At 38.0% G+C, this 11,467-nt stretch overlaps 1 protein-coding gene across 1 annotated transcript; it reads left to right on the plus strand.

The window, feature by feature from the left end:
* The first annotated feature begins 3,153 nt into the window (after window positions 1-3,153).
* LOC137091112 (ADP-ribosylhydrolase ARH3-like) lies at window positions 3,154-11,179 on the plus strand. Its single transcript, XM_067455270.1, has 6 exons — window positions 3,154-3,455; window positions 5,147-5,243; window positions 5,325-5,532; window positions 8,113-8,300; window positions 9,204-9,304; window positions 9,380-11,179. The coding sequence occupies exons 1-6, from the start codon at window positions 3,248-3,250 to the stop codon at window positions 9,706-9,708; spliced, it is 1,131 nt and encodes a 376-aa protein (XP_067311371.1). The 5' UTR covers window positions 3,154-3,247; the 3' UTR covers window positions 9,709-11,179.
* Window positions 11,180-11,467: the final 288 nt, after the last annotated feature.

The following is an 11,467-nucleotide window of genomic DNA, read 5'->3' on the forward strand; positions in this document are numbered from 1 at the left end:
TATAGATATCTTTAATTACAATTTCTACTAGTCAAAACTCATTTGAAGATATCTGGAAATATTTTCCAATGGAAGTCAATGGAAGAATGTGACTAGTCAAAATAGCATTATAGATATCTTGAATGTATATTATGACTAGTCAAATTAACATTGTAGATATCTTCAATCCATATTATGACTAGTCACAATCACATTGTAGATATCTTAATTGCAATATCGACTAGTCAAAATTGCAGAGAAGATATCTGGAACTGGAATTATGACTAGTCAAAACTGATTTATGACTAGTATGCGAAGGTGTATTTAATGCTAAAACGGCTTGCCATACAATGTCTGCACTTACAGAGGATTGCTGCGCGTGAACTCAGCGCCTGGACAAACGCCCGAGCGATGAGTGATTCCAAATTGAACACATGTGATTGGCCAAATCCGTTGTAGAAGTCTACAAACATGTCTCTGATTGGCTACATTACTCACCGAGGCGAAAACACGTTGGAAATGTAATCATTTGACGAGTGCAAATACAGATACACACTGGATCTTTTGCTAGCTCATTTTCGCTGATAATATGCAATTATTACGAATTCTTACAGAGGATTACATATCCTAGACAAGCTCAGATAGGTATTGAGAGTTCCTAGACGACACTTGCGGGCAAATTAAATTTGCTGCCGCTAGGGTGCGTCTAGATTTCTAGGCTATCTGATTGATGTATTTGCGAGGAGAGTGCTGTACTTTAAAAGTTAATCAATAAATGTCATTTAGATAACCAAAATGTATTTGTCACTATTTATTTATTTGTCTATTTTTTTCTTTTTTTGGTAAAAATTTTTCTTTTTTTTTAGGTAATTTGGTGTTAGTGTTTGTATTTAGAGTAATTGAAAAGAAAATAGTAGCCTTTCCCTATCTGGGTATATTTTGAGTTTATAGCTTTCAATGTGTGTATGCTTTACAAAATAAATAAAATAAATAAATGGGGAGCTGTCAAAGAGAAGAAATAGACTCTGTAAAACAGCGTTTTACAGCGTTTGAATAAAAATAATTCAAAACTTTATAACTTTTCTGTCATTCACTGTACACAAGCATTATCATTGCTAAATGTCATAAGCACATTTAATGATCATATCACACAATGGCCTTATTCACTATGTGTGTGGAGAGAATATCTACATTTGATCTTGAGTCACATATAAAGCTCATATATTTTATTGTCACACTTTAATTGGTAAATTAATTTATTTAATGGACAAATTAAACACAAACATGTAAGGCTTTTATTTGTACACATAGCATTGAAACGGTGGAGTGTGTAATGTACACTTTATATACCTGTAAGGGAGTACATTCGTGAATAAACAACTCAGACGCGATGCTTCTCATTCCTGTTTTTACTGAGAATGAAGCCTCTCGCGAGAACTCCCTGGTTATGAGCAAACGCACGCACACAAACACGACCAATCAGATGCACCCATGCCAAACGTATTAACAGTTAACTTTTATCCTCATACTAATTTACTAAATGTGCTAGTTAATGCAAAACATAACATTTCAATATCCTTACCAACATTAATATTTAATAATTATTTAAACTGATTACTCCATTAAACTTCATGTGAACACACACAGTACATCTAAATACATGAAAACTGATAATGATAATAATTATGCACTTATTAGATCACATTTTTCAGTATACCACATGTACACCCAGCCGGTTGTTATCGCAGAATAAACCCCGACTGAGCGGGTGTTATCTGGAAATAACGTACCGCTGGAATGCGCGATTGACCAATCAGAATCAAGTATTTCACAGAGCTGTGTAATAAGCATTGTTAAAGCCGCACTTGGCTACTTTTGCTCTTGGGGTCCCCCTACAGTTTGGAAAAAATAATGTCCTCAACTACTGTCGTAAGCTCTGTCATCCTACAACAGGGGATGCCATCGCGCGTGCATTTGTTGACATGACAGCACTGATAGCCCTGAACTAGTGATGCGTGGGTCGTCTCATACCCGCGGACCCCGTATGTCTATTTAATGGTCGCGGGTGCGCGGCGGGTTGTAAAAATATATACAGTGGTGCGGTGCGGGCCAAATAACTTCATAAAAGCGTCCCGCGGGTCGGTGCAGAACTAACATTTCCCCTGAACACTGCAAGAGGAGTTCAGAGTTCTTCTGGCGTCGCGTGTGAAATGTCTTCATTCCAGGTAACGTTACAGTCAGTGGCATGTTTCAGCATGTCATATGAATATAATTTCATGGGTTTTATTTTTTTCAAACGCCAAATAATCACGATGCTCACGTTTACAAGCCAGCGTCATTATAGTAGTCTATTGGTTACCGTTTTACAGAATATATGATACTTCAATTCAATGTTTGAGTGGTAGGTAATCACCGTAACAAGCATGACAGCATCGGTCGGGCACGCCTCCTTCAGCTCACGCCAAAACGAGCAAACGCTGGTCACATGTTGATCCTCGTCCTGCCTTTAATCCCATCACTTTTTCGTTTCATCTTATTGCTTTCCTCCAACAAAACCTTTTCTTTCTTATTTGTCTCTGCTGCTTCGGACATGACTATATTATCCGACGAACAAAGTTGAGCTCACGTCCGAATTTAAGGAAGTGTGGGTGTTGGTGGAAGTGACGTATATGCCGTAAAGCAGTCGAATTTTGTAGTTCTTTTTGGTTTCGGGTTACTACCCGAAACCCAAAGTTTAAAAGTACGATAAAAAACTATACAGACCCCATCAGGCTATGGCAGACATGCCATTCAACCTATTGTAAGTCGATTTATCATCACAAGAGTCTTAAAAAATATATTATGAAGGTTGAAAAGTTACCTAGTGCTGCTTTAAGACCCACATCAAGATGTTGCGGGCAAATTAAATTTGCTGCCGCTAGGGTGCGTCTAGATTTCTAGGCTAGTAGATCAGTAAAAGAGCGAAACAAGGCGTTTAAAATGTTGAAGAAGAATCTGTAACAAGAGAATGGTATGAAATATCAAAGGAAAAGTGGCATATAGGAATAGCGCATACGCATTATTAATTAACCCAGAGATCGGTAAGCTATGACAATGCCATAATGATTCACCATCCAGTACGTATTGAATCATCCAGCTACGTCATCGTGCTACAGGCTGAACGCATTCAACGCAAGTTTGCGATCTACGCAGAGGACTTCAACCCGGGAAGACCGCGAGGGTTTAGGGTGCCATTTGGGACAGGTCCGAAGAAGAAGACGAAGTAGTAATGTCGGCGGTGTCACGTACTAGTCCTATAGCAGCGCCAAATATGCTGTCCCGGTTCCGCGGGGCTCTGGTCGCCTCGGTGTTGGGTGACTGTATAGGCGTTGAGTTTGAAGACGCTCCGTCCTTTCGACCGAGTCCTACTGCATCTCAGCCTTTGGACCGAGTCCTTCAGTATCTCAGCGCTTTGGATGATGAAACACGGGGGGGCGGTGAGCATTTTATTTTTTACGCTTTACATTTTATAAAATGAGCATTTTTACTCGAGTATTAGTATTTATTCTATGTCGGTGTGACATAAACAGATGTAGAAATTAAAGCTAAATACGAGTTTCCGAGGAAAAAATTGCACATGAACGCCCCCCCATTTCAAAATTTGAAAGCAACAAGCTTGTAATCACGACTTCAGAAGTGGGAATTATCACATTTCCCATAGCACGTGAAGGCGACAAAACTTCACTCGAGAGAAGGCTTCATGCTGCCTTCACTATCGGAAGTTTCCTACTTCCCCCACTTCAGAAGTCGTGATTACGAGCGTGTTGTGTTCAGGTGCTTTGCTGTCGAAAAGAATGGAGGACGCCAGGTTCATACTTTTAGGCGTCTTAGGAAAAAATACCATTTCAGTCATTTCCTGGTGTTACAAGACTTTCGGTTTCTGAGCTTTTCGGTTTCAGTAGGGCGGGGCTTATATGAATATTCATGAGTTTCCCGGAAACGCACATTTGTTACTCAGCGTATTTAATGGATTATCTCGAAAAAAGTAAATAATTTCGGCGCGAGTTTATGACAACTCTTGATCGTTTCAGAACAGATTATTATTATTATTTGCACGTTTTGTGCAATTTCCTAGGCTACAACTGTCCCTGACAAATGCAGTCATTCACGTGTAATGTTAGGAGAAGCAACTTCAAGTAGTCGAATGCATTTAGCTATTTCATTTCGTTGTTATTTTCCTTTGTGCTTTTGAGAGTGTCTTTTATCAGTTTATGAACTGCCCGTAACAACTGAAATAAACCTGTTTTATTGTATCTGTGGACATTATATTTTTTGTAACATATAGCCTACTGTGAAAATGATGTGTTAACTTGCCCTTTTCATGAGCCAAACAATTAAACATTCTCCATGTTCTCTGATTGTGAACTGTCTGCTGTGTTGTTGTACAAGTCACAGTGCTGAAAAATGTTGCTGATTTTTTTTCTCTCTTTCTCCATGTTTCCAATAAAACAATTTATGAATAAAATAATTTAAAATTATTAAATTAATTGTTTTACAAACAAATATACATTTTTATTATAAAAATACAATTATGTAAATGTACTACTTTAACGACAAGACAATGAAACTGTTGCACAAAAAAACTAATAAAACCTGCCACAGCAGAAATTCGTCTCCCATCCGCCATTTTTAACGGTTATGCCACGCCCATCTCGGGTGTGAGTAATACTCACATGGCCACTGCAGGTTCTGCAAGAGACTGACATGTATCTGTCATTCCCAAGATGAACTGATGCTGTATGGGCTGCAAAAAGACCATAATAATAAATGATTGTGGTCTAAAACAATTGTGGCTTATTTGTAAATTGTACCCCAAAAATTACTCAGTATTTTTATAGTTCCTGTTTATTTCCTACTATGGCGGTCATTTTTGACGAGGTAGATCAAAAGTGTGATTATTTTTTAAGACCATTCAGCCTTTTCTAATCTTGTCCACATTTTGTGTGTGTATATTCAGATAGTCACCAAGTTTTGTGCCATTCATACCAAATTTTATATGTACTGGTACATTTTTTCGATCCACAACCAGAGGGTTAAGAGGGACGTCACAATTTTACTTTCATTAAACATTTTTGACATTCTAGTGTTTCTTATTTAATTTTATACATCTCATCTACATTTTATCCAGGAATTCTTAAGTACAGTGATGATACAGCCATGATGCGATGCATTGCAGAATCACTCCTCACCAGGAAGGCGTTTGATGAACGAGACATGGCTAGCAGGTACATTACTGCTGGAAATGGCTAAAAGCAAGTTTTTTATGCAAGTATTTGTATTTCTCTGATCATTTTACTTGATTCCAGATTTGCAAAGGAGTATAAGCTTGCTCCGTACCGAGGTTATGGCTTACATATCGTACGGGTACTGCGGCAGCTTGCATCGCCCCATCTGAAGGACGTCTTCCAGCCGGCACAGTCTCAGTTTGATGGCCGTGGTTCTTTCGGGAATGGGGGTGCCATGAGAACAGTGCCTTTTGCACTGGCTTTTAAAAGTCGCAATGATGTCCACAAGGTAAAAAGTGGTCAGACTGTCAAATCTAAACTGGTAGACTTCAGCTTTTAGCATTTTGGCCTTAGTAGACTGGGAAAAAACGATTTGCAAACCGCAATAGCGTTACACTATATATATATAAATATATATAGTTTAATATATATAAAATCCTATGTTTAAACAATGGTTCTCAACCAGATGGCTTAAATGTACTTGTTACGTCCTTCGTTAGTTAGATGTTAAAATGTCTAGTATGTTATCAGACAACACAATAAAGGTGTGTGTGCAACAGATAGTATAGGGGAACATGCAAAAGAACGACCAACACTCAACAATCACAAATGAAAAGTATTTAATCTGTGGTTATTATCATAAAGTAAAGTAATAAAGTGAAAAGTAATAAAGTACAAATGAAAGATTTACAGAATGTACAAGCAGTCAGGATCAAACTAATTGAGGAGAGAGAGAGGAGCAGCAGCAAACGAATGGTGCTTAAATCAAAGAACCAAACATAACAAAACTTCTCTAACTAAAGATTTGGAAACTAAACTAACTAACAACAAAAGATGCAGAAAAAAAAAACATCTTCGACGTCCGAAAACGCTATAACTAAATGTCCTAACTAAACAAATCAAAACATACACAAATAGCACCACTCCTGAACCTGCTGTGTCTAATACATGATTTGAACTGCGTGTGTGGGAATGTCGGTCGCAACCTCCTTACTGGCTCACAACCTCTCTTACCCCTTTCACTGCGTGAAGTGACCAGATGAGAAGAAATTCAGAGAACCTCGGTCATAAAACAAAGCAACAATTTTGATTAGACTCTCGGACTGTACTCTCGAACCGTCGTCAGCTCTCTCTCCCCAAAGTCAGAGCACACCATTGCAGCTTGTGCCATTCATAAAGAGCCTCGCGACTGGTGATTGGTGGTACACCCCTGACGTCTGTTGATTGACAGGTGATCCTCCACTCACATTCTGACACACAGGCAGCTGATACAAATACACACTCACATACCAGGCCCAGCATGACATCCAGACAGACTATGTAACCGCGTACGTAACACACAAAATATACATATACATATATATAACAAAAAAAACTACATAGCACCGCGTACGTAACAGTACTTAAAAATAATAAATTGTGTGTATATATATATATTAAGCTCTCTCTCGTGCGCAGATGATCTGAAAACACCAATAAACAAGTAAGCTGCATTTCATCAATCTCCATTTGAGATGTTCTGCTTAAAGTCTCATTCAGTCTACATTTTAGACTTGTCTCTTTTCGTCAACGATATTGCATGCTTATATAACATTAGTCACAATGTAAGTTAGGCTAACGTTACGCAGTGACTGTGATGTACTCTGAACAAGCATGCGAAAACATCATAGGCCTACTTCAGTTCTCAAAAATATAAATATATAACATATATTTTTACAAAATGAATAGCCTTGTCAAATGACTATCATTTTAACTTATATGGTGGAAAAGGGGACGTTTGCTAGAAGGATCGAGTGAACGATCTGTATCTACGGTTGTATTTTGTAATACAAAATAATATTACCCTTTGTCATTAGACACACTATTTAGTTTTGTATGGTACTTGGAGTTTCCTATTGTTACTGTACTAGCATCTTGCATTATCTAGGCAATGCTGTCTCTAACTTTCAATTTAATCAGAAATTGTTTAAACAGTCAATAAGTGGATAAATCACTTACTGCTTGCAGGAATACAGTTGCCCTTTTCTTCAGTTTAAGACACTGAGTGAAGCTTGCTTGAAATGGCCGAACAAACAAACGATTTTGAAAAAAATTGTTGTGGTATCTGATTATAATAAACCTCAACCATGACTGTTGACATTACTTCTCCTGCACAGCATGAACAAGACGTTTGTCATGAGAGCCGTTTTTGCTATTCTCGAGGGACGCTGCAGTCCTGATGATTCGGCTGCGTCAGTTCTGCCTGACAATGCACATGTTTGGACAGATGCAAATATTTGGGGCGTGCATATAAATTAACTCCAACACTTGCATTAGGGTTGGGTTTATGTTGAGAAGCACTTCTTTTTCCGTGGTGTTTTTCATGCATAAGATTTACATAAGAAGTAGGAGGCAATGGTAGCCTGACGTGGTCATACTCAATTCTAGTCAGAATATGAGTCTGAAACTGCTCCATTGGGCTGTGATTATGGGGCGTGTTTCAACCGAACCAGGAAAGACCTCAATTGGATAGACCTACAACCAATCAGAGCAAAGAAGTGACGCATTGTCAAATGTCAACAGAGTTGACTCTTATTATTTAACTATGGCAAGGTTAATTCAATTTTTCATTCTTGGGCACCTTTAATATATCAATACTCTAGTTTATGTTAATGGGAAAAAGTTTGAAAACAGCTTTTTCATAATTACAAAAGATATATTGAAAATATCTTCGCAAGTTCGCATATATGGGGGAAGGGAGCTTTGAAAATTGTGTTGAACATTTGCGGCCTTTGAGTCAGAGAGGTAAAGAACTGCTTGTTTAAATGCTTCATTTGGCTAATTCGGACTGTCCCAGGCTAACATTCTGTCCTTGTCTGTTTTTTGGCAGTACTCAGAGCTTGGTGCAAAGTTAACACACTCATGCTCTCTGGGCTACAACGGGGCGGTGTTGCAGGCCCTTGCTGTCCATCTTTCTCTCCAGGGCGCTTTGGCTCAGCCGAAAGAATTCATCAACAAACTGATCGCAGAAATGGAAGAGATGGAAAAAGATAAAACAGCCCAGCTTGATGCTAAAGCGTGAGTAAGCCCATCAAAAATATGAACTTCCAGACTGATCTCATGAAATGGCGTATGTATGACTGCATGCATCATTTATTCAGAAAGTACAAATATCCCAAGTGTTCATTGGCCAAACGATTGATTTGTGTGAAGAAAATCCCCAAAAGCGATCAGAATGTCGAGTCCATCCACCAGAGATTAATAATACATTTCAAATATTGCCGCCGGAAGAAATGTCATGTCAGCTTTGACAGCATTGGCTGTCGTGTGTCTCATTACCAATTGCGTCATTACGTCAGCTTTGATTGTAAAATGCCATTGGCTCTCGTGTGTCTCGTGACCAATCGTGTCATTCTAAACTCGTCGACTCGTGTGTATCATTTGAATCAGAAATATTAACGAGCGTGTGTTCTGTTCACAAAGGGGCGCGATCATTATTTCAACGACTAAAACATTAAGATCAACTCTGTTCTTCTCATGAAGATATCGTATGACTTCAGAAGACTTGGAATGCAACATGAGTTAATACTTTTATACTGTTTTTTTGGTCCGTTTTTGCAATAAATATTTAGAGGCTTAATCAGGCTTAGAAATAGGGTTTAACTTATGGAGTGGTGTACAAAGTAACAATAAAAGCAAAGATAATTTCCAACATACATTTTGTCTTGTTTATGTATTTAGTTCTCACATTTATTGAATCTTTGCATTTGCCCTGCATAAAACATGTCTTCGCAAGCACTCACATAAGATCATAGCAAACCACAATTCCTGAAGGACAAAATCAAATCCCGCTCTAAATTTGATCTTGTTTGAGAAGATATTACACTCAAATATACATCACCATAAGGAAGAAAAGACTATCGCAACTTCCGTTTCATGCTTTAAGAAGAGTTATCTGACCCACTATGTTTTATTCCACAGACTCAATTTATCGGAGTTCCCATATTGCTCACGTTTGCACAAGGTGAAAGAACTTATGGACAAAAATAGTGTGAGCATTGAGGAGGTCATATCTGAACTGGGTTAGTATTGATTTGACATTGATAATGGCATTCTGCTGTGTTTTTCTTGTAGTTGACACTCATGTTTTTTATTAGGAAATGGCATCGCTGCTTTACAGTCTGTACCCACCGCTATCTTCTGCGTGCTGCATTGTTTGGAGCCCCGGGACGGGCTGCCAGAGAAGTTTGGGGGAGTGGAGAGGACAATAGCCTACAGTTGTGCTCTGGGTGGTGACACTGACACCATTGCTTGCATGGCAGGGGCAATTGCAGGGGCACATTATGGCATTGACTCTATTCCACAGAGCTGGCAGAAGAGCTGTGAAGGGGTGGCGGAGGCCGATGATTTAGCACATCGTTTGTATGATTTTTACTGCCTTCCACGGTCTGAAGAGGACAGGGGGACAAAAAGCACACAAGAATAATCAATTGCACAAACATGCCGCTGATCAACACACCACAAAAACTAACTGACCCATTGCACGAGTATGGACTCTGCAGAACAAAAGTGGCTGTTTCTAAATTTGTGAATGTGTTTTCAAACGGATGGCTGTTTCTAAATTATGAAAATGATCCCCTTCACCCAACCCCACCCCTAAACCTTACCCACACTGTGATGTTGGCAATTCAGGTAACACAGTGAAAAACTCCCCTCTGTTTATGGCCTTGCTCATACATCTAGTAACTTCTATTACTATCCGGCAGAGAGACCTATATTTAATCTGCACAGCCATATGCAACATGCACCACACATAAGAGAAACTGGACAAAATTCCCAGCCTCACTCATGCGCGAGTCAAACTTGTTATCAATTTGTATTTGTTTATAAAAATAAACAAAATAAAAATTTATAAAGTTTATAAAAAATAAAAATAAATTGCTTGTCATGTATGTTGCTGAAAATATATATCCAATGTATGATTTATTATTAACTATTTTTTATCAGTGTTGCCAATGTAGCAATTTTGTTGCTAGATTTAACAACTTTTCAGACTACCCTAGCAACATTTTTTTCCAAAAATATTTGACAGCTTTTAGCAACTTTTGTGTCTAAAGTGCCTCTAACAAATAAAAGGGCACATACTTTCATCTAAATTACACAAAAAGAGGAAACTTTAGAACAGCGAGCCCGCCAATCAGGACATCGGCCTGAAGAGAGCTGGAAAAAGATGCCTCATAGTACACACATCAAATGTTAATTTAGTTGCAATTGTTCAATAATAATTTTTCATTTATGACAAATTATGTTAAGTTTTACTCTGTAACCCTTAAACTAAACGCAACACATAATTTAAAATACAGGTAAAATAGCTGTAAAAAATCAATACAGATAATTCCTTCATATTAGCACTGTACTGTGCCCTATTCTTACAGACTTTGTAAGAATGTAGTACACCAACTACAAATACAATGCTTAAAGGGTTACTTAAGCAATTTAGCATATGGCTTTGTATCAGTAGAAACCTGGGAGTATATTCGAATGATCGCGCTATTTCATCCCCATGAGACACAAATACATTTTCTGTCTTTTCTCAGTCTAGAAGGCACCTGTTTCAATAATAATTTCACATTTCTACTACATTAATGACCCAGTTTAAATACAAAACTGAATGCTAAATCACTGAAGTAACCCTTTAAAACTAGATTGGGTAAACCCAGCCTAATCTGCCGGCGATTTGATTTTGCTCGGCAACTCTGTCTGGAAACCTGTATAATAATTCTACTGCTTCTGTTACGCTTTTGTGGGGAACCAATCACAGTCTGGCTTATACATGTATGTATATTTGTCATCCTTACATTATCTCAAAGAAACCACATTTATTTACATATCCATGCAAACCTGTTTATGCATTGCAATTAGATGCACCTAATAAACATTGCACTTATCAAAATTCACTCTGGAGTAGCTGCAGTTCTTTCTATTCAAAGAATTAGGCCAGTTGAGTTACAACCATAGCCAACCATCCCACTGCGCACAGAATATGCCACAGGAACATTACTTGGCACATAGTGTCAAATGCACACGATAATAATATAACAGCATCTGTTTTTATACAATTTTGACTCTGCAGTTCAAAAAATGTTTACAATAAAAAACTTGTATAATTTCATTGGTACTAGCCTATAATGTTGCATTTTTCTTTTTTTCTGTCACATTTAAAATGGTTCTAAAAACTATGAGGT

Source organism: Pseudorasbora parva, chromosome 10 (genome assembly GCF_024679245.1).
Source record: "Pseudorasbora parva isolate DD20220531a chromosome 10, ASM2467924v1, whole genome shotgun sequence".
In the NCBI taxonomy this organism is placed as follows: Eukaryota; Metazoa; Chordata; class Actinopteri; order Cypriniformes; family Gobionidae; genus Pseudorasbora; species Pseudorasbora parva.

Excerpts from the sequence above, each read along its gene's own strand:
- LOC137091112 (XM_067455270.1), top strand. The coding sequence starts at position 3,248 with ATGTCGGCGGTGTCACGTACTAGTCCTATAGCAGCGCCAAATATGCTG. Across the intron at positions 5,533-8,112 it reads GTCGCAATGATGTCCACAAG|TACTCAGAGCTTGGTGCAAA; the intron begins GTAAAAAGTGGT and ends GTTTTTTGGCAG. Across the intron at positions 9,305-9,379 it reads GGAGGTCATATCTGAACTGG|GAAATGGCATCGCTGCTTTA; the intron begins GTTAGTATTGAT and ends GTTTTTTATTAG.